Source organism: Ovis aries, chromosome 24 (genome assembly GCF_016772045.2).
Source record: "Ovis aries strain OAR_USU_Benz2616 breed Rambouillet chromosome 24, ARS-UI_Ramb_v3.0, whole genome shotgun sequence".
Taxonomy (NCBI): Eukaryota; Metazoa; Chordata; class Mammalia; order Artiodactyla; family Bovidae; genus Ovis; species Ovis aries.
The window spans coordinates 38,026,758-38,050,383 of NC_056077.1; the positions used below are offsets into that span (position 1 = coordinate 38,026,758).

General features: G+C 51.0%; 1 protein-coding gene across 1 annotated transcript; it reads right to left on the reverse strand.

The window, feature by feature from the left end:
• Window positions 1-3,737: 3,737 nt before the first annotated feature.
• On the reverse strand, window positions 3,738-19,621 carry LOC132658533 (uncharacterized). Its single transcript, XM_060405714.1, has 2 exons — window positions 19,525-19,621; window positions 3,738-18,853 (listed from the first exon to the last, which is right to left on the reverse strand). Exon 2 carries the CDS (start codon window positions 14,975-14,977, stop codon window positions 14,054-14,056), a length of 924 nt encoding a protein of 307 aa, XP_060261697.1. The 5' UTR covers window positions 14,978-18,853; window positions 19,525-19,621; the 3' UTR covers window positions 3,738-14,053.
• Window positions 19,622-23,626: the final 4,005 nt, after the last annotated feature.

Sequence of the window (23,626 nt, forward strand, 5' to 3'; positions counted from 1 at the left end):
AAGTGGTTGTGGCGCACAGGCTTAGTTGTCCCTTGGTACGTGAGATTTTTTTCAGATCGGAGATTGAACCATGTCCCCTGCATTGCAAGGCAGATTCTTAACCATCAGATCTCCAGGGAAGCCCACAGCCTAGCATTTTAATCTCAGCCTTCAACACCCAGACGCAGAGCAGTGACCTGGACCCAGCGGGCCACGGGACCTTCGGATGGGGGCAGAGAGGTGTGGGCACTCACTGAAATCCACCTCCCTCCCCAACCATCAGGATGGATGGAGACAAGGAGCCTTCCCCGAGGAGCCATCCAAAGTACAACAGGCCATCAGCTTTGCTGACTGAGGCTCCAGGATCCAAAGATCCAGGAACACAGGCCTCCCCTTCTAGGGCTACAGCGCTGGGTCCCTGCTACTCTGAAACCAGACTAGAATTCACAGCCAAGTGCAGCGGCTGCACAGAGGGCAGCCCAGGGCTGCATCAGTAATGGGTGAGCCGCACTGTGCGCTCTGAGAGGCCTCTCCCCACTCCAGGGTCCTGGAATGCCGAGGGAGGGTCCCCTTCTTCTCAGCCAGGGCAGAGTTGGGCCAGGGCAGATGCGAGAGGGCTCATCGGGGGAGGCTTACTCCCAGCCCTGGCATAGGCCTCTGTTTTCCAGGGGCGGCCAGCAGAAGGGCCTCCCCTACCTTCCCTATCAGCTGCATCAGGGGTGTGGGATTCAAGAGCCCTATGACTGACCCTGACGATGGCTTCCTGCCCCCTGGAAGGTGCAGGCCAGTCAGAGCCATCCAAATCCCTGATGGGGGCAGCAGAGGGTTCAGGAATGCGGGATTGCCGGTTGGGCGGGGCCAGGGGGTGGTGCCCAGGCCGGGGACCAGGAGGGAGAGACTGTCCCCAGGCTGGAGTCCTTGACGGGAGCTGAGACTCACCACTCCGACACTCACCTTTACTAGGAGTGGTGGTGGGAGGAGGCTTGTACCGTCTTCGGTTAGAGAGCCTGTGGTCCAGAGAGGACAGTCTGAGTAGCACCAGGACATTTCAGCTGCATCTCAGAGCAGACCTGAGACCCCAGACCCAGGAAGCACCCACCTGGGGATAGCAGTGAGGCAGGGCAGGCATTTTGCCCCCTCAAAATTCCCACATGGAAGCCCTAGCCCCCATTGTGACTGTGTTTGGAGACAGGGCCTTTGGGGGGGTGATTACGGTGAAGTGAAGTCACAAGGTGAGTCCCTGCCCCGACAGGAATGGCATCTTTATGTGATGGAGTCCAAGCACACATGGCTCGCCCACACGGAAGGCTAGATGGAGAGATGAGTGGTTGAGACAAGGAGAACGGCTTTATTCAGACCAGCAGACTGAGAAGATGATGGACTAGCGTCCCAAAGGACCATCTCACTCAAGTCAGGACTCAGGATTCTTCTATACTAAAAGGAGAAAGGGTGTGACTGGTTGTTGCAAAGTTCTTGGTGTTGGAATTTTTGTTCTTACAGCTGCCCATGTAGGTCAGGTCACAGTGCCTTATAAACCTCCAACAAGACAAATGTTCTGTTCTGGAACAGTGACAAAGTTTTTTTGGCAGCCTTGGGTCTTAGTTGTGGCACGTGGGATCCTTCAGTTGGAGCACTCGGGCTTAGCTGCATCTTGGCATGCAGGATCTTAGTTCCCTGAACCCACATCCTCTGCATCGAAGGGCAGATTCTCAACCGCTCCACCACAGGGAAGTCCCATGTGTTCTTCATCTTTTTATCTCTGTATGAATGGGAAAGTGTTCTAGCGTTAAAGGTCAGTCTTGAGAATGAACTATCCTATATATTTCAGGCCATAAGGCAGCATTCTCAGCTTATAGCTAAAGGTTAAAGTGAAAGAAACAGATCTGATATGGAGTCTGATTTGTTCTTCCCTGTTACACACTTATAGGGCTTTCCCAGTGACTCAGCAGGTAAAGAATCTGCCTGCAGTGCAGGAGATACAAGTTCGATCCCTGGTCCGGGAAGATCCCCTGGAGGAGGGCATGGCAACCCACTCCAGTATTCTTGCCTGGAGAATCCCCATGGACGGAGGAGCCTGGCAGGCTACAGTCCATAGGGTCACACAGAATTGGACATGACTGAGGCAACTTAGCACGCACGCATGTTAAAATTATAAATAGTCTCTCTCTCTCAGCACAGAGAACAGGCTGTGTGAGGCCACGGCAAGAAGGCTGCTGTCTGCAAGCTCGAAAGAGAGGCCTCAACAGGAACCCACCCTGCAGACAAGATGCTCTCAGACTCCCAGACTCCAGGACGGTGAGTAAATACGTTTCTGTCGCTTCCACCTCGTCTGTGGTGTTGTTGTCAAGTCTGGCCCTTTTGTGGGTGAAAGGGGTCGACCTGCTGAAGAATTCTGAGAGGGCAGGGGGGCTTGGGTGCATAACCTCCCACTCCTGCAGTTGCCAGGTGAGGGTGGCTCTCAGGAGGCGACAGTGCCCTACCTGTGGACAGCTTCGGGGAAAGCTGTCAGGCAGGGAGGTGCGGATGCTGGCAGCTGGTTCTCAGGCCGGAGTCCACTGAGAAGTACGTCCTGGGGGGTCTGCGCAGACTCCAGGAAAACGTGCCGCTGGCGGCCTCATGGACTTGGGAGTCAGGAGAGAATTGTGCCGTACCAACAGCCCGGCTGAGAGAGTCTGCGAGGGAGCTGAGCAGGGTTACTGGGTGGTGATGCGTAGCATCTGCCAATTCCTATGACGGATGTGCTTCCACTAAGGACCATTAGAAGCTGCCAAAAGGCTGGAGCAAACCGTTGTCCGAGTTTTCTTAGATTTTGTACATGTCTGTTTGACATCTATTAATCATGGGCCCAGATTAACTGATTGTTTACGACTTGGTCTAGCTTTTGCATGCAGGCAAAAATCATATGACAAATTTTCTAACAATCCCAAGTCCAGACCCCCAACATTTATGTAACTCTTACCCACGGAGCCAATACTTTCTCTGCCTTAAATCACTAGACCACCCGATAGCTCAGACCCTAGAATGCCACCCTTATTCCAACCAGCCAGTCCTGGGCTGTTCCCTTGCCCTGCCTCTTCCCCCCTACCCCCCATCCCTGACCCCAGGATTGCAGATGAAGGAGTCGGTCTGGGCTGTCCCCTGCCTCCTGACTCTGGTGCTTCCCCTCCCGGCCCTGTGTGGCCGTGTGCCCCTTTCCAGGGGAACCGTGAGCGACAGTAAAGTTCCTTCAGTGGCATTATCCTCTCCCCGCGGTCACTCAGTCACCTTCATAATCTAAGAGCCAGACACAAGTCACAGACCCCGGGGGAAGGCGAGGTCCCAGAAGCCAAGAAAGAAAAGGCTGTTCAGAAAGGAGGTCAGGGCCGTGCGTGCTGGCTGCTGCCAGGAGCCCAGCGAGGTGACCAGCAGCGCCATTCATTCTGGACACCCAGCGCTCAGAGGTGACTCCGTCGTGCACGATCTCATGGGGGCAGCCGACGGCGGCTGTGCAGAGAGACAGATGCAGCGAGGGCAGCAAGCTGATTGACAGTCTGTGCTCCGACCCGGAGCCCAGAGACGGGGCAGAGCTGGGAGCAGAAGGGAGGTCAGGGCAGGCTTGTGTAAGCTGGGAGCTGCTCTCGCACCTTTGCTGGCTGGCAGGAAGGGCCTGCGGGGGCGGGGTGGGGGCGCGGTGAGCTTGCAGGTGCCCGTGGGCGTCTTCCCACCCTGGCGAGCCTACGATCCCCTGAAGACCATGAATAAATTATTAAAGACCCACATCGATCCACAGAGCTGAGGCCCATTTTATTTCTGACTTGTGGCTTTTCCAGTGGTTGCTCTGAATGGATATTAAGAAGGCAACCCCTCAGTTCAGTTCAGTTCAGTTCAGTCGCTCAGTTGTGTCCGACTCTTCGCGACCCCATGAATCAAAGGACACCAAGCCTCCCTGTCCATCACCAACTCCCGGAGTTCACTCAGACTCACGTCCATCGAGTCCGTGATGCCATCCAGCCATCTCATCCTCGGTCGTCCCCTTCTCCTCCTGCCCCCAATCCCTCCCAGCATCACAGTCTTTTCCAATGAGTCAACTCTTTGCATGAGGTGGCCAAAGTACTGGAGCTTCAGCTTTAGCATCATTCCTTCCAAAGAAATCCCAGGGCTGATCTCCTTCAGAATGGATTGGTTGGATCTCCTTGCAGTCCAAGGGACTCTCAAGAGTCTTCTCCAACACCACAGTTCAAAAGCATCAATTCTTTGGCGCCCAGCCTTCTTCATTGTCCAACTCTCACATCCATCCTCTGGACCCTAGTAAAAAAAATAGCAGCCTCCTTGCACTCGTGAAACTCTTGAAACCCATCTCCCAAAGTCCTTTTCCAGCTGGTGGCTCTCCTCACCCCGACTGTGGCCCATGTGCAGAGAAGGGTGGGCCGGCAGCCTGTGCCCACCGCTGCCCTAATTCTGGGGGCGGGGGGTGGGAGGGGACCTGGTTGGGGGAGGGCAGAGGGACAGTCTGTAACAGCCGGAGACCCTTTGTCTTGAGGAAATTCAGATGCTTTTGACAAGAGGCTTTTTTCTCTTTTCTCCTGGAGTGTGTCTTCAAGAAGGCTTCTTTTCCAAAGACCAAGGCACGTCTGAGGCATTCTCTTTCCCTCAGCACTACAAGGCCATAAATTTCCCTCTCTCCTCTGCTCTCCTGCTCTGTGAATTACAGCAGCTCCTCGGCCATTTATTATTCATCATTATTACGGTGACACATCCAGCCGTCTAATTCATTGTCTCCCAGCGCTGACTTCACCTCCTTCCTTAAACGCCCACCCGGCTGGAACTTCTTCCGACAAACTCGCGGCCCCACTCCGGTGTTATCTTCCCCCAAACAGGCATAATCATTTCAGAACTTTATCAGCGATCTCATAAAAGAGCCCTTCAGAAATTATCAGAGCCTCGATGGATCACCGATCACTTAACACTTAGGGAGGACAAATGAGGACTCGGTGTAACTGCCTGTTCTTGCCAAACCGCTGAGGAAATTCAAGGCGCTGCCTCCGCAGTCACGCGGGGACCAGGGGAGGCGTGGAACACGTGCCCAGCCTTCTGAGTGACCCCACTCACTGCCGCACCTGAGGGCTGTCTGGGAGGGTGGAGGATGAAGCCTGCATCCCAGATCCCACGGGCAGGCTGGGGAGGGCTGTGTGTTCTCCGACCCTCTCATCATTGGTTCCCACCCACGTGATGCCTCCTACTCAACACCCAGAGGGACCCCTCCTGTGGACCCCAAACTTCACCCCCCTTTAAAGCCTGCCTACCCTACTTCTGTTCCTTTTAGGCACCTGCCTCTGCTCACTGATCTAAACAACACTGTCCTGTTGAATATTCTGCAGGGATGGAGGGTGATATTCTCTCTTTGCACCATCCAATATGGCAGCCACTGGCCACGTGAGGCTCCGGAGCACTGGCCATGTGTCTTGTGCAATCAAGAACTGCATTTATTTTTAATCTTATTTAATTTTAAGTTAACGTTAAAGAGCCACAAGTGGGCAGGGATGACCAGTTGGAGAGGCAGATCTGGGGAGGGGTTGGGGGAAGGGTTGGGCTTATCTACTCATCCAGCATATCCCTTCCCGGAAAACAGTCCTGTTAACACTTGCCAAGTTCCTGTCCACGTGTGGGTGCTGTGCTGGGCATGTTCTACGTGTTGTCTCACTTCACTGTCATGGCAACCAGGTGAGGTAAGGACCATTACTGTCCATCCCATTTTACAGACTGTAAGACTGAAGCACAGGGAAGGTAAATCAAGCGGCTAAGAAGGGATTCGGAGGTTGGCAGTCCAGGAGAGAGTCTAGGGGGCCGTGGGCAGGCTTTCCCGACCGCACGGGGCCCGTATGATAGGCTGGGCTCCCGGGCTGTCCCGTCTCGCCACGTCTCCTGAAGGTGTTGCCAGGCTGCCCAGTGACCTTCCTGGTTAGGGGCGCTGCTGCCGGCCCTCCCTCTGGGTAACGAAGCTGGACACCCCTCCCCCCAGGACAGCACAGTCAGCCTCAGCTGGAGCTCCTGCCTCACGCCCTCTCATCTGAGCCTCGAACAAGAGGAAATGTTGTCTTGGAAGGGATTTAGGTTGGACCCGAAGGCTGCTTTCCCAAATGCTTGAATGAGCTCCAAGACAGACTGCAGAAGCACCATCTCTGAAGACTCTCAAAAGCAGGTCTGGGATCATTAGGACATGGCTCTGTCCAGAGGCAAGAGCAGTGGCCCCTTGGCGCCCATAACTTTTCCTGTGGAAATTGTTATCCTTCATTAAAATCACTCTGTGCATTACTTGGGGGAAAGGCAGTATAACACTTAGGAAGATTTAAAGAAATAAATCCGGGACTAATTGGATGCCTTCTGTTATAGACTGCTCCTCCCAGGATTCCCCTCTTCTTTGCTGAACCTCGGTTTCCAGTTGTCTTCTCAGGAACATCTGTTCCTTCCTCCCAATACTACCTTTGTCTTCCCTGAGCTGGTACCAGCCTCTCTGAGGCTTACAGGAAGAAGCCTTTCCAGCAAATGGAACTGTTTGGACAGAGCTAATGGTCTGTCCTTCCTGCGTCAGCCAGAACGTTCTGTTCCTGGGTCCTGGACTCCCCTCCCCTCCCTTTCCTGATCAGCTGCTCCATCACTAAACAGAAGAAAACTTCCATCGCCTTCATCATCTCTTCCAACTTACTGAGGGGATGCAGGGTGTCCCTAGGCAACCAGGTGTTCAGCTCACTCTCTCCCCAGCCCAGGAGGTGCCCAGTCACCAGCACACCAGTCTAGAGGCATCTTTCTTTTTCTTATCAGTTCCTTTCCCTCTTTGTTGTTTAACCACTGCTTCTTTTTCATTTTTTAAACTTTTTATTAAAGTATTATAATCATACTCTGGTAATCAGTGCCTAGGTCAAGAAATGGAACATCTCCAGCACCCCGAAAAGTTTCTTGCATTTCCCTTCCCGGTCCCTACTCTTTGGAGGACCCAAGGGTGTTTCTGACTTCTGAATAGCTTCACGCTTCGTCTGGGTGGAATCATACTTAGTGCTCTTCTGTGTCTGGCTTCTTCCCTCAGTGTTACATCTGTGAGATTTATCCACGCTCGTCGTGTGCTCGTAGATTTCTCATATTGCCATACAGTATTTCCTTGTGTGAATCTACCACGATTTTCCATTCTGCTGCTGCTGGCCAAGTGGGTAGTTTCCAGTTCGAGGCTTTTATGAAAAGTGCTGCTGGGAGCACTAAAATGCATGTCTTTTGGTGGACCTCAGGACACTTTTGCACCTACCTAAACGACTGCCACTTTCATTCCTCTAAGATAGGGTTATGGTAGCTTTTTCCTTGATCTTGCCAACTGGATGAAAAGCAGAGATCCATCACTTGTGGCCAGATCACACAGATTCCCACTCTGTACAGATGTACCAAGTGTAACCTCTGTGTTTCTCTATAAATATTCTCTATAAACTCATCTGAACTTCCTCTCAGGCCCGCTTGTAGCTGGAGGAAGGGGAGGGGAGAGAAAAATAAACAAAATTTAGTCCAGCAAACACAGCATCCTTCCACAATCTAAATAGTCCCTTTAATCTCTTCAGGATTTCCCTGCCCGCCAGTCCCTCCAAAAGTCCCCCGAGTCCTTCCAGGTTGCTAACGTGGCCAGCAGGTGGTTTCATGACCTTGTAGCACTAGCAGGAAGGGGCCCTGGCCTCCATCTCATCCTCGGATGAACATCGGCTGGTCTCCTGAAAACCAGCTACATAATTCTCAGGGCTCAGAGCCTCTTCCCTGGTGGTGCAGAGGTTAAAGTGTCTGCCTGCAATGTGGGAGACCTGGGTTCGATCCCTGGGTCGGGAAGATCCCCTGGAGAAGGAAATGGCAACCCACTCCACTATTCTTGCCTGGAGAATCCCATGGACGGAGGAGCTTGGTGGCTACAGTCCACGGGTCACAAAGAGTCGGACACGACTGAGCGACTTCACTTTCACTTTATTTCAGAGCCAAAGGAAAATTTTGTTTTGTTCAAAAATTGCTAAGAATTTCAAGACGGTGGCAGCAGAGCATTACACCAAGCACGTGTCCTTCTGTGTGCAGGCCCGGTGGACTGCACAGGCCACACGCCCACAAGCTGGCCCTGCCCCCAGGGTCTGTGTGCAGACCTGCCTCTTGCTAGAGGCTATCTCTGGGTGGAGGGGTCGGGGAGCTCTGTTCTCCTGGAGTCTGGTCAGAACTGCAGTTGACCCCGACTGTTCTTGCTTCTGGGAGGGGTGCTGGACCCCACCCTCCACCAGGGCAGAGGAGGTTGGTCCTACCACGTCCACCTATCCCTGCCCACAGGTCCCAACCCCAGGTCAAACCAGAAGTCCAGCTTTCTCATCCCTCTCAAAAGGATGTATTTCTGGTCCCACCCACGTCATGTGGAAACAGGGGCACTTGGAAGAGGGGGACTCAGGGCTTCCCTCTTCCTACCAGCTGGGGCAGGGTGGTCTGACAGGCCACTCCCCCAACCCAGGTCCTGAAAAGAAACTGAAACAGAAGCCTCTGTGTAACACCCTACCCGTGTGCACTTCCAGCCCAGGCAGAGGCGTGTGTGACGCAGCTCAGCTCCCTGTGCCCACATCCCTCCTCCTGCACAAGACACGGAGCCGGGAGGGCAGGTTTCCCTGATCCGGGCCACCAGGCCTGCTTCTGACCTACTGAAAGGGGAGCTGCAGTAACTTCCAGAATGCTTACCTCTCTCAACCTAATCTGTATCTCGCTGCAGACTTGAAAACCCTATTTCCTACATCAAAAACTAATACGAACTGCCTTCCTGCTTGCAGGACCGCTGCAATCACCTCCCGAGAGGCTGAAATGGCTTTGTGCTTGCATCCCAGGAGTCCCAAAAGGTCAGCAGACTGACCTCACCAAGTCAAGGGCCAGAAGGAGAGAGGGCGTGGCTCCGTGGCACACACTCGATATGGAGACGGCCCTGCCTATACCGGGTCCCTGCGCTGGAGGAAGGATGGGAGATGCAGAAGCTTCCCCTTTTCAGGTCGGATCTGGGAGAGGAACAGGTGTGAATTTAGCAAAGATGAGTGGAGAAGAGCAGGTGCAAGAAAAGGAGAGGCCCTCACAGGGTGCGGTGTGGGCAGGCACCCACCCTGTCTTAAAGAGGCAGCCACCGGCTCTAGCTCACGTCTGTTGCACGGGGGAATGCCTGCCCATGAAGGTATTTATGGATTTTTATGTTTTTAATGTTGACAAGTTATTCCAATCTTTTTAAAAAATCATAAAACTGTGTGGGTACATCAGGTAGGAACCAAGCAAAGCCTGTTTTCTGATTGAATTTAGCCATGAAAAGAACAGAAAGGCGGCTTCCCTGTGGCTCAGTGGTAAAGAATCTGCCTGCCAATGCAGGAGACACAGGTGCGATCCCTGGCCTGGGAGGATCCCACATGCTGCGCAGCAACTGAGCCCGCATGCCGCAACTTCTGAGCCCGTGCTCAGAGCCCACGAGCCACAACTCCTGAGCCTGTGTTCAGAGCCCGGGCGCCGCAGCCACTGAGCCTGTGCTCTGCAACAAGGGGGGCCACTGCAACTAGGGAGTCGCCCCCACTTGCTGCAGCTACAGAAAAAGCCCGAGCAGCAAGTAAGACCCAGCACAGCCAAAATAAATAGATATTTTAAAAATTAAATTGAAAAAGAACAGAAGGAAGACTGGATTCTGGGAATTGGGGCCTGGGGTGAGCCAGCAGGGCAGGTCTTGCAGGATCATAATTGTATTCCGGGAGAGGTATATTCTCACACTGGGAAACCATGCCTTGGTCTTAAACAAGGCACATGCACCTTCAGCTCTTCTCTTGAAGAGACCTTGCAGGCTGATACATGGAGCCTGGGTTGGCGGGAGAGAGCCCTGGAGAAGGCCAGTTAGGAGGAGCAGTGAGCAAGAAGAGGTAGAAGGCAGCACTGAAGGCACTCTGACAATCACTAAATAAGCCCGAGGTGTATTCCCTGGCAGAGGCCAAAACTATACAGTAAAATCAGTGCCAGAATTGACAGGGATGTGGATCAATGAGAACGCTCACTCATGGTCAGTGGGAATGTACAATGTATGCCTGCCTTAGAGAACAGTCTGACCGTTTCCTTAGAAAGTTAAGGATATACCTGCCGTATAACCCACAAGAAATGAAATCATGTCCACACAAAGGCTCATACACCTGTCCACAGCAGCTTTATTCAAACTAGCCAAAAGCTGGAAACGATGAAAATGTCTATCAGCGGGTGAATGGATAAGGAAATTTTGGTATATCCATTCAATGGAATACTACTCGGCAAGAAAAAAGGAACAGACTATTGATACAGAACAGTGTGAATGAGTCTCAAATCACTAAACTAAGGTGGAAAAAAATTCATACTGTATGACCTTATATAAAATTCTTTAAAACTGCAAAGTAATCAAAAGATTGATAAGTGATTGCCTGCGGATAGGGAAGGGAGAGGATGAATTACAGAAGAGCAGGAGGAAAACGAGGTGAGCATGACAGAAATTTTTATCTTTTTATTTTTAAAGATGTTTTTAAGCCTTTATTGAGTTTGTTGCAATATTGCCTCTGTTTCATAGTTTTGGTTCCTTGGCCCTAGGACATGTGGGATCTTAGCTCCCCAACCAGGGAATGAACCTGAACACCCTGCATTGGGAGATGACGTCTTAACCACTGAACCACCAGGGAAGTCCCCCCGGAAATTTTCATCTTGATGGAGATATATATACCTATGTCAAAACAGATCAAAACGCCTGCTTTAATTATGTCGGCTTTTGTATACTTGTGGCTCAGCTGGTAAAGAGTCTGCCTGCAATGCGGGAGACCTGGGTTTGATCCCTGGGTTGGGAAGATCCTCTGGAGAAGGAAAAGGCTGCCCACTGTAGTATTCTGGCCTGGAGAATTCCATGGACTGTATAGCCCACAGGGTCGCAAAGAGTTGGACACGACTGAGCGACTTTCATTTTGCATACTTCCAGTTATACCCAAATAAAACTGGAAAAACATCAACTCAAGGAACTGGAATGAAACCTTCCTAGAGGGGCTTCCCTGATGGTAAAGAACCCACGCCTCCCAATGCGAGTGCAGTCCCTGGCCTGGGAAGATCCCACATGCCTCAAAGCAACCGCATCTGTGCACCATAGCCACTGGGCCTGTGCTTCAGAGCCAGCGAACCACAACTGCTGCAGCCCGCGTGCCCTAAAGCCCATGCTCTGCAACAAGAGAGGCCACCACAATGAGGAGCCTGCCCGCCGCAACTGCAGGCTAGCCCCTGCTCGCCACGAGAGGAAAGCCCATGCGCAACCAAAAATAAAACTAAGAAAAAGAGCCATTCCTAGAAGGAGAGCCCCACCTCCACAGCTCTTCATTTCCATATCTGTTAACCCAACTCTAATTTTAGATAGAAACAAGGAGGGGGGGCAAAAAAGACACCCAAGTGAGACATCGCTTTACAAGGTGTTGAAAATACATTAAACACTGAGATGTTACCATAATAAATGAATAATTTCAGGTCTGTCTTGTCACATATTTTAAAATATTTAAAATTAGCAAGTGCAAAGAAAACTAACATGAATACAATAATCTTAATGAACATATCCTATTAGGGTCTAAGGAGCCGCTTTTTTTAATTGGATTTTATTTCGGTAACAGAAGCTTTTGTTTCCAAGTCTTCTTAGAGGAGCTTTCACATTGCATATTTTTAAGTACAATTTGAAGAGAATAAGTTAGTTTCAAACACTTCTATGACGATATGAGCATCAATACTGACTCGACCTTGGGTAAATTGCTCTCTATACTTCAGTTTTTATATTGTTCTTTAGGAATTCTGGGGTATTTTGTCCTTTGTTTTCTTTCTCTTGGGTGTTTTTTCTTTGACAGAGGCACTGCAGAGTCCAGGAATGACAGGTGACTGGTCTTCCACTCTGAAGCCAGGCATTTGTCACGCTCTCTCTGGTTCTCTTTCCCTGGCTCTCCTGGAGCATGGAACAGGAAGTGGTGCCTGCTCGCGGGTCCCTACTGCTTCCCCCGGCTGATCGGTGCACACAAGTCCTCTCACTGCCTCGGATGTGCGCTATCTTCTCCTGCAAGAACTCCAAAATTACAATTCACTGCTGAACAACCATCAGCAGGAGAATGTTGGATCCCACCATCCCATGTCCAGGGGCAAAGGAGAAGCCACAGCAAGACGGTAGGAGGGGCAAAATCACATTTAGAATCAAACCCCATACCCGCCATAGACGCTTGGCAGGTTCAAACAAACCTTGTGTGCACCAGGAGACCCTACCGAGGCTGAGCCAGACCTGCCTGTGAGTATCTGGGTGCCTCCTGCGGAGGCACAGGTCGGCAGCAGGCTGCTGCAGGGGCAGGCGCTCTGGAAGCAGCAGACCCTGGTGCGGCAGAAGCCCTCTTGGAGGAGGTCATCATCAGCCCCACCACAGAGCCGCCAGAACCTCCACAGGACTGGGGAAACAGACTCTTGGCGGGCACAAACGAAGCCTTGTACGCACCAGGACCCAGGAGAAAGGAGCAGTGACCCCACAGGAGACTCACCCAGACTTGCCTGTGAGTGTCCAGGAGTCTCCGGCAGAGGCGCAGGCCGGCGGTGGCCTGCTGCTGGGTCAGGGGCACTGAGTGTGCCCGTGCGTGCACAGGGCCTTTTGAAGGAGGCCCCCATTGTCTTCATCACCTCCACCACAGTTTGGTCTCAGGTCAAACAACAGGGAGGGCACACAGCCCCACCCATCAGCAGAAAATTGGATTAAAGATTTACTGAGCATGGCCCCGCCCATCAGAACAAGACCCAGTTTCCATCTCAGTCAGTCTCTCCCATCAGGAAGCTTCCATTAGCATCTTATCCTTATCCACCAAAGGGCAGACAGAATGAAACCACAGCTATAGAAAAGTAATCAGACTGATCACAAGGACCAAACCTGGTCTAACTCAATGAAACTATGAGCCATGCCGTGTGGGGCCACCCAAGATGGACGGGTCATGGTGGAGACTTCCGACAAAACATGGTCCACTGGAGAAGGGAATGGCAAACCACTTCAGTATCCTTGCCTTGAGAACCCCCATGAACAGTATCAAATCAGTTCAGTCACTCAGTCGTGTCCGACTCTTTGCGACCCCATGAATTGCAGCACGCCAGGCCTCCCTGTCCATCACCAACTCCCGGAGTTCACTCAGACTCACTTCCATCAAGTCAGTGATGCCATCCAGCCATCTCATCCTCAGTCATCCCCTTCTCCTCCTGCCCCGAATCCCTCCCAGCATCAGAGTCCTTTCCAATGAGTCAACTCTTCGCATGAGGTGGCCAAAGTACTGGAGTTTCAGCTTTAGCATCATTCCCTCCAAAGAAATCCCAGGGTTGATCTCCTTCAGAATGGACTGGTTGGATCTCCTTGCAGTCCAAGGGACTCTCAAGAGTCTTCTCCAACACCACAGTTCAAAAGCATCAATTCTTTAGCACTCAGCCTTCTTCACAGTCCAACTCTCACATCCATACATGACCGCAGGAAAAACCATAGCCTTGACGAGACGGACCTTAGTCGGCAAAGTAATGTCTCTGCTTTTGAATATGCTATCTAGGTTGGTCATAACTTTTCTTCCAAGGAGTAAGAGTCTTTTAATTTCATGGCTGCAATCACCAACTGCAGTGATTTTGGAGCCCCAAAAAATAAAGTCTGACACTGTTTCCACTGTTTTCCCATCTATTTCCCATGAAGTGATGGGACCGGATGCTATGATCTTTGTTTCCTGAATGTTGAGCTTTAAACCAACTTTTTCACTCTCCTCTTTCACTTTCATCAAGAGGCATTTTAGTTCCTCTTCACTTTCTGCCATAAGGGCGGTGTCATCTGCATATCCGAGGTTATTGATATTTCTCCCAGCAATCTTGATTCTAGCTTGTGTTTCTTCCAGTCCAGCGTTTCTCATGATGTACTCTGCATAGAAGTTAAATAAGCAGGGTGACAATAGACAGCCTTGACGTACTCCTTTTCCTATTTGGAACCAGTCTGTTGTTCCATGTCCAGTTCTAACTGTTGCTTCCTGACCTGCATACAGATTTCTCAAGAGCAGGTCAAGTGGTCTGGTATTCCCATCTCTTTCAGAATTTTCCACAGTTTCTTGTGATCCACACAGTTAAAGGCTTTGGCATAGTCAATAAAGCAGAAATAGATGTTTTTCTGGGACTCTCTTGCTTTTTCCATGATCCAGCAGAGGTTGGCAATTTGATCTGTGGTTCCTCTGCCTTTTCTAAAACCAGCTTGAACATCAGGAAGTTCATGGTTCACGTATTGCTGAAGCCTGGCTTGGAGAACTTTGAGCATTACTTTACTAGCATGTGAGATGAGTGCAATTGTGCGGTAGTTTGAGCATTCTTTGGCATTGCCTTTCTTTGGAATTAGAGTGAAAACTGACCTTTTCTGGTCCTGTGGCCACCGCTGAGTTTTCCAAATTTGCTGGCATATTGAGTGCAGCACTTTCGCAGCATCATCTTTCAGGATTTGAAACAGCTCAACTGGAATTCCATCACCTCCACTAGCTTTGTTCGTAGTGATGCTTTCCAAGGCCCACTTGACTTCACTTTCCAGGATGTCTGGCTCTAGATTAGTGATCACACCATCATGATTATCTGGGTCGTGGAGATCTTTTTTGTACAGTTCTTCTGTGTATTCTTGCCACCTCTTCTTAATATTTTCTGCTTCTGTTAGGTCCATACCATTTCTGTCCTTTATCGAGCCCATCTTTGCGTGAAATGTTCCCTTGGTATCTCTAATTTTCTTGAAGAGATCTCTAGTCTTTCCCATTCTGTTCTTTTCCTCTATTTCTTTGCACTGACCGCTGAAGAAGGCTTTCTTATCTCTTCTTGCTATTCTCTGGAACTCTGCATTCAGATGCTTGTATCTTTCCTTTTCTCCTTTGCTTTTCGCCTCTCTTGTTTTCACAGCTGTTTGTAAGGCCTCCCCAGACAGCCATTTTGCTTTTTGCATTTCTTTTCCATGGGGATGGTCTTAATCCCTGTCTCCTGTACAACGTCACGAACCTCATTCCATAGTTCATCAGGCACTCTATCTATCAGATCTAGGCCCTTAAATCTATTTCTCACTTCCACTGTATAATCATAGGGGATTTGATTTAGGTCATACCTGAATGGTCTAGCGGTTTTCCCTACTTTTTTCAATTTGAGTCTGAATTTGGTAATAAGGAGTTCATGATCTGAGCCACAGTCAGCTCCTGGTCTTGTTTTTGTTGACTGTATAGAGCTTCTCCATTTTCCGCTGCAAAGAATATAATCAATCTGATTTCGGTGTTGACCATCTGGTGATGTCCATCCGTAGAGTCTTCTCTTGTGTTGTTGGAAGAGGGTGTTTGCTATGACCAGTGCATTTTCTTGGCAAAACTCTATTAGTCTTTGCCCTGCTTCATTCTGCATTCCAAGGCCAAATTTGCCTGTTACTCCAGGTGTTTCTTGACTTCCTACTTTTGCATTCCAGTCCCCTATAATGAAAAGGACATCTTTTTTGGGTGTTAGTTCTAAAAGGTCTTGTAGGTCTTCATAGAACCGTTCAACTTCAGCTTCTTCAGCATTACTGGTTGGGGCATAAACTTGGATAACTGTGATATTGAATGGTTTGCCTTGGAAACAAACAGAGTTTATTCTGTCGTTTTTGAGATTGCATCCAAGTACTGCATTTTGGACTCTCTTGTTGACCATGATGGCTACTCCATTTCATCTGAGGGATTCCTGCCCGCAGTAGTAGACATAATGGTCACCTGAGTTAAATTCACCCATTCCAGTCCATTTTAGTTCTCTGATTCCTAGAATGTCGACGTTCACTCTTGCCATCTCTTGTTTGACCACTTCCAATTTGCCTTGATTCATGGACCTGACATTCCAGGTTCCTATGCAATATTGCTCTTTACAGCATCGGACCTTGCTTCTATCACCAGTCACATCCATAACTGGGCATTGTTTTTGCTTTGGCTCCATCCTTTCATTCTTTCTGGAGTTATTTCTCCACTGATCTCCAGTAGCATATTGGGCACCTACTGACCTGGGGAGTTCCTCTTTCAGTATCCTATCATTTTGCCTTTTCATACTGTTCATGGGGTTCTCAAGGCAAGAATACTGAAGTGGTTTGCCATTCCCTTCTCCAGTGGACCACATTCTGTCAGACCTCTCTACCATGACCCGCCCGTCTTGGGTTGCCCCATGGGCATGGCTTGGTTTCACTGAGTTAGACAAGGCTGTGGTTGTAGTGTGATTAGATTGACTAGTTTTCTGTGAGTATGGTTTCAGTGTGTCTGCCCTCTGATGCCCTCTTGCAACACCTACCATCTTACTTGGGTTTTTCTTACCTTGAGCGTGGGGTATCTCTTCACAGCTGCTCCAGCAAAGCACAGCCGCTGTTCCTTACCTTAGATGAGGGGTATCTCCTTACCACCACCCTTCCTGACCTTCAACGTGGGATAGCTCCTCTAGGCCCTCCTACGCCCGTGCAGCCACTGCTCCTCATATGAAAAGGCAAAAAGATATGACACTGAAAGATGAACTCCCCAGGTCAGTAGGTGCCCAATACGTTACTGGAGAAGAGTGGAGAAATAACTCCAGAAAGTATGAAAAGATAGAGCCAAAGCAAAAACACGCCCAGTTGCGGATGTAACTAGTGATGGAAATAAAGTCCGATGCTGTAAAGAACAATATTGCATAGGAACCTGGAATGCTAAGTCCATGAATTGCAAATTGGAAGTGGTCAAACCGGAGACGGCAAGAGTGAACATCGACATTTCAGGAATCAGTGAACTAAAATGGATTAGAATGGGTGAATTTAATTCAGATGACCATTATATCTACTCTGTGGGCAAGAATCCCTTAGAAGAAATGGAGTAGCCCTCATAGTCAACAAAAGAGTCCAAAATGCAGTTCTTGGGTGACAGAATGATCTCTGTTCATTTCCAAGGCAAACCATTCAATATCACAGTAATCCAAGTCTATGCCCCAACCAGTAATGCTGAAGAAGCTGACGTTGAACGGTTCTATGAAGATCTATAACAGCTTCCAGAACTAACACCCAAAAAAGATGTCCTTTTCATTATAGGGGACTGGAATGCAAAAGTAGGAAGTCAAGAGATACCTGGAGTAACAGGCAAATTTGGCCTTGGAGTACAAAATGAAGCGGGGTAAAGGCTAATAGGGTTTTGCCAAGAGAACACACTGGTCATAGCTAACACCCTCTTCCAGCAACACGAGAGAAGACTCTACACATGAACATCACCAATGGTCAATACCAAAATCAGATTGATTATATTCTTTGCAGTCAAAGATGGAGAAGCTCTATATAGTCAGCAAGACTAGGAACAGACTGCAGCTCAGATCATGAACTCCTTAAGCCAAAATCTTTCCAGTAGTCATGTATGGATGTGAACTGGAGCATAAAGAAAGTTGAGCGCCGAAGAATTGATGCTTTTGAACTGTGGTGTTGGAGACGACTCTTGAGAGTCCCTTGGACTGCAAGGAGATCCAAACAGTCCATCCTAAAGGAAATCAGTCCTGAATATTCATTGGAAGGACTGATGCTGAAGCTGAAACTCCAATACTTTGGCCACCTGATGTGAAGAACTGACTCATTGGAAAAGATCCTGATGCTGGGAAAGATTGAAGGCAGAAGGAGAAGGGGACAACAGAGGATGAGATGGTTGGATGGCATCACCGACTCGATGGACATGAGTTTGAACAACCTCCAGGACTTGGTGATGGACAGGGAGGCCTGGCACGCTGCAGTTCATGGGGTCACAAAGAATCGGACACGACTGAGTGACTGACCTGAACTGATGACAATGTGACCACAGGACAGGGAATTGGAAGTTCGCCAAGTCTTAGGAAGATTCCCAGTCCTGTTTCTTGTTTATTCTGAGGCCTTGGGCAGTCCCTGCGCCTATCAGAGCCTCAGTTTCCCCATTTGTAACACAGAGGTAATGATCGCTCCCCACAAGATGGCACAGCACGCTGTCGAGTGTGAGCATGGACGCCCTCCCCATAGAGGGTAACTGGTAATCATTAGACTTTATGTGCATGCTCAGTCGTTCAGTTGTGACCCACTCTTTGGGATTTCCTAAGCAAGAATACCAGAGTGGGTTGCCATTTTCACCTCCAGGGTATCTTTCCAATCCAGGGATCAAACCCATGCATCCATTGCCTTCTGCATTGCAAGAGGATTCTTTACCCACTGAGTCATCAGGGAAGCCCCAGATACTCTCCTAAAACTGCTGTCTCCCAAAAGGATATTTAAAGAGAGAAAACTGTAATGCTCATGCCCTTCATTGCAGTCTGAACTCTGATCCTGCAATGAATGAGCTGGACACTTCTGGATGCATCATAAACCGTTCTCGAAATAATCCCCCTTTTCCTTCCTCACCTGCTAGACAGCCGAGCTGCAACCTCATGAAATACGGGGGAAGTTCTCTTTTATGGCCCTCCATTCATCTGCAGGCTCCTTGGCGTGCCAGTCCCTCCAAGTTATTTTATTATTTCTAGGAAACTGTAACAGAGCCTTTTTATACACCTTCTGTTGTCATAGGAGGCATCGCACATAAAGCATGCCAACCGAATATGAGGAAGTCATCTTTCATCTGGTTTACTGTTTCCTTGAGACAGCCGCTCCCTGGGTCTGGTCAGCTGGCTGCTTTGATGGTGTTACTAGAAACGGCTTTTCAAATAAAGGAGACCTGGAGAATGTGGGAGCTCCATTTTTGGTCAGTACAGCCCAGGGTCTGGGGTGGAACGGAGCTCCTCTCTGTGGGGGTCCGGTGGGCCCCCCCACAGGCCAGCAGCTGTTCCTGGGTGCGGTCAGGGCGCCCGACTTGGCCTGGAATAAACACAGAGGCAGCTGTGCTGGTCTCTGCCCCCTTCCCTCTGTGTGCCTTCCGTTACTGAGGTCTCAGTCCAGGACCCCAATTCTCTGTTCAAGCCCAAGGCCGCCTCCCTGCTTTCCCTTTACATCTCCTGGTTCCAAAGAGGCGGACCTCAGTTTCCCAATCTTTAAAACGGGGATAGCGACAATGCCAGCGTGATTCTTTTTTTTTCTTTTTTTTTGCCTTTTGTCTTTTAATAAGGATGCAATCAGCCGGTGGCGGGAACACGGTTGGCAGATTACCCAGAGGGGAGCGGCTGTCATTAACATTCCTCCTGCCCCCAGCCGGGGGGGGGGGGGGGGGGGGGGGGGGGGGGGGGGGGGGGGGGGGGGGGGGGGGGGGGGGGTGGGGGGGGGCTTGACATCAGCAGGAGGCGTCTGCAGACTGCCTCCCCCAGAAGCGCTCCTCCGGGGAGCCGCCTGGGCCCCAGAACGCTTAGAAAAGCCTCCACCAACTCAGGAGCGCCTGGCTTCCCCGAGGCATCTCCTGCTTCCTGAAGAGACACCCCCGAACCCCTCAAAGTTCTGAAAAGTGATTTTAGTCTCATTAATTCTGGAAACAAACAGCAGAGGGAGGAGGAAGATGAGCAGAATTAAAGGACAAGATGGAGGGGAACCCGAGGTACCTGAGGTTTGGGGGGAGGCGCTGCGACTCCACACTCCCGCGGTCTGGGCCAGCCTGGTAGAGGGTGCAAAAGAGGCGGGCCCGGGGCGTGGTCCAGGCGGGCAGGGGCGGGGCAGGACCCACGGGGGCAGAGCCTGGATGCGCAGGTCAGGGGTAAGGGGAGGATGCAGAGGGCACAGGGGCGGGACAGGGTCCAGCTGGGACTAGATCTTCTAGGATGACTGAGCTGTCCAGAAAAAGAACATGTCAGATGGAGGCAACAGCATATCCAAGGGGAAGGGGTTTAACTGTGTCCCCAAATGTCATTCGTTGCAGTCCTGACCCCCAGCACCTCAGAATGTGCCCATAGGTGGAAACAGGGTCCTTGCATATGTAAGGTTAGTTAACATGAGGTCATCATGACCTGTGTCCTCATATGGGGACAATGAGGAGCCAGGGGCAGTCACTCCAAGAGATGCCACGTGCAGGCACCAGGAGAAGATGGCCATCCACAAGCCCAGGAGAGAGGCCTGGAGCAGATCCTCGCTGTGCTGGGACGGAACCAACCCTGCACACACCTTGATCTTGGTCTTTGGCCTCCAGATCTGGGAGACAATAAATGAATATTGTTTAAACCCCCCCACCCGCCCCCTATCTGTGGTACTTTGTTACAGAGACCTGAAAGTGTGGCGCCTGGGGGGAGAGCAGATAATTTGCAGCAAAGGAGGAAGCAGGAATGGGGGCAGATGAGGCTAGGGAGAAGGAGCGGGGCTCAGAGTTTGGGGCTTATCTTTGGTTGGTGGGGAGGCATGGGGGTCTTCAAGCTGGGAAGGAAGGTGGTCAGTTTAGAAAACCACCCTGGGGGCTTCCCTGGCAGCCCAGTGGTTAGCACTCTGCACCGCCGCTCCAGGGGACACAGCTTTGATCCCAGTCAGGGAAGTAAGAGCCCACATGCCGCATGCTGCAGCCAAAAAGTAAAAGAAAGGACATCCGCGCTGGCTGCAGAGTGGAAAAGGCTGTCTTGGCCATGTGGGAAAGAGATGGAGTTCGCCAGCAAGGGGTGGAGAGAAGGGAGCAGCTCCAGAATTCAGGCATCCTCGTCAACAGGACTCCGCGGGGGGCCGGCAGGGGGTGAGAGATGCGTCGCTTTGCTCTGGCTGACCTAACAAAGACCATACTGGGCAGCTTCAATAACAGACATAATTTTCTCCCAGGTCCCGGAGGCTGGAAGTCCAAGATCAAGGTGTCAGCAGGGTCGGTTTCTTCCAAGGCCTCTCTCCTCCGCTTGTAGACAGCCATCATCCCCCTGTGCCTACACGTGGTCTTCCCTCTCTGTGTATCTGTGTCCTAATCTCCTCTTCTTAATAGGACATGAGACTTCATCTTAATATTTTTTCAACTCACGCGCACATTTATCGAGCTAACATGAAATGGGACACAGTTAAGAAATGACCCTCCCCTCATCTGTGTACAACTCCCCGCTCTTTCTCCCTAGCAGTTACATCCTGTTCCGCTAGCTTTCCACAAACATGCAATCTTCTAGAATGGAGATGTCTGGGCAGTAGCTCAGAACTTTCTCAGAAGCAGTGGGCAGCAAAGTGGTGTCAAGACCAGCGAAGAGTTTGCTTCATTTGAAGTGTACCCAGAGACAGACCCGTGGCTTCCTGTGCAGGGCCTGGCCTGGGCCAGGCTGGCACTCTGGTCATGGGCTCCCTGGAATAAACAACCCTGACATCTGCATGACCTCCACTCACAAAGTGTAAATGGGATTGTAATCCCCAGCAGCTTCTTCCCCTAAACCGGGGGTGGCTGACATCACGTCGGTAGAGAATTTGAAATCCTCTGTGTGCTCTCCAAACACGCAGGTGCGGGTGCCTCTGGGTGTGGCATGAGGTGGCACAGCCAGGGCAAACAGGGCAGAGAAGACCAGGGTCTCCCTGAGTGGGCGTGGTGCCAGCGGAAAGCACAGACGGCTCTGGAAGGCGGACAGGGAGGCCAGCCCTGGGGTGTGCTGGGTGAGCCTCCTGCGGGGCATGCACAGAACCCTCAGCTCCGGGACCCCAGAAGCAGCATTCCCAGATGGCCATCAACCTCACTGTAACATGGCCGCCTCTTGAAAGGCGCTGTCTCCAAACAGAGCCTCAGTATGAGGTGCTGGGGCGGGGCCTCCCACAAATGAATGGGGGGGATGGTACACAGTTCAGCCTGTAACTGAGGGGTGCCCACGTTTCTGAGGCAGTTTTCGCTTTCGCCCACGACTCATACACACTACCATCTATAAAACAGATAGCTAACAAGAACCTGCTGTATAGCACAGGGGCCTCTACTTAGAACTCTGTCATGGCCTAAATGGGAAAAGAGTCTAGAGAAGAGCGGCCAGGTGCATGAGTGGTTCACTTTGCGGCACACCCGGAACTAACGCAGCATTATAATAAATCAACTACCGTACACTCCAATACAAAATTTAGGAAGGTACGGTGCACAGGAACCCACCTGCCAGACCCAGGCTCGCTCCCGGGTCTGGGAAGATTCCACTTGCCGTGCAGCAGCCGAGCCTGTGCACCACGACCACTCAGCCCACCCGCTGCAGCTACCGAAGCCCCTGCGCCGAGAGCCGGTGCTCCACAGCGAGAGAGACCACGGCACTGAAGAGCCAGGCATCGCCGTGAAGAGCAGCCCCCGCTCACTGCACCTGGAGGAAGCCCGCGGGGAGCGACATAGGCCCAGCACAATCAAAACCAAAATGAATAAATAAATACATTATTTAAAAAAGAAAAAAACCCACGCTTCACTATGGCAAATCAGGGAGAGAGCCCAGGCCCAGCCAGCTGCTCCCCAAGTTTGTCCCTCGCAAGGTGGCCATTTCTTTTGGGAATTCATTCCTGTCTGGGTGCACAGCCTTCTCCAGCAGGCTCAAAGTCTAATTTCCATTCCTTCGAGTGATATTTATGGCTCTGCACCAGACGTGATTCTGTGAGCACTGTGAAATGGCCCCATCTCTCTTGGGGGTGAGCTGGCATGAACCAAGTTCAAAGAAAGTGATAAATAAAAGCCACAATGTCAATTTAGTGAATTGCTTTGAGAAATACAGCTGTGGGCTATGTGGGTTGACAGACCAGTGCCCTCTCTCTCTCTCGGGCAGGAGAGCCAGGCGACCATCAGCCGGACACTCTGGATGGACAGACTTTTTCCACACCCTACACTCTCCTGTCTAGCAGGCAGACCTCTGGGAGGCTGACTGTGATGTCACAGATTCTCTGGATTAGTCCAGAACACAGAGAGTGAGGTAAGCCTGGGGGTTAGTTGGGACTCTGGGTCTAGGCCACCGGAGGCTCCGTCTCCCAGGCCAGGGGTCAGCCTTGGCAGACAACCCGGATGCCGGAGCCAAGACGCCCCCTGCCTGGCCCCAGCCAGACAGCTCTGCCCTCCTCCAGGCCCCAGCTCACCAGCCCCTGCTCTTTATGTGGTCTTTCTCTGAGTAGGATGTGATTCAATCGGTCAGATTCCCATCGACTGAAATTGCAAACCCGCGAACCTGGCCACCTCTGGGCAACCGCTCCCAAATCCCAGAGCACAGTTCTAGGTCTTTCCAAACCCTCCTGCCCCTCGTTTCCTTACAGACCTTGGATCCCATTACAGGCATATACCAGCCAAGGCAGAGAGCTGACTTTTCTAGGCAGCCTCATTTGCAGGGGCAGATGAAGCCCCAGATGTCAAGACCTCTCCTTTGCTTGGGCCCCTGGGAGAGCTGGAAGATGCTGGGAGTCACAGAATATCCTGGGTGGGGAGAGAAGTCAGCTTGGAACCAGCAAGCATGTCTCTTAAATCACTAAAGGCCCTGCAGGAAGAGACCTGGATTCCCAGGGCCCCGGCTCCTTGTGTGATTTCCTTTCTCTCTCTAAACCAACATTTACTTTCATACCTCAATACTTGGTGTGCTTCTCCTTCCTGAGAATCCCTCAGTGGTCTGAGCTTCAGACCTCCCAGACCTTAGGTCCACTCCTGCTGGTTTCTCTCGAGTCCTCATCCACAGGGGGCGGGGGTGGGGGCGCCCCCCGAGACAGGTAGCTCCATGCCTTCCAGGAAGTGGGTTGTGATGAGTCAGAGAAAGAGCTGGGGTCTTG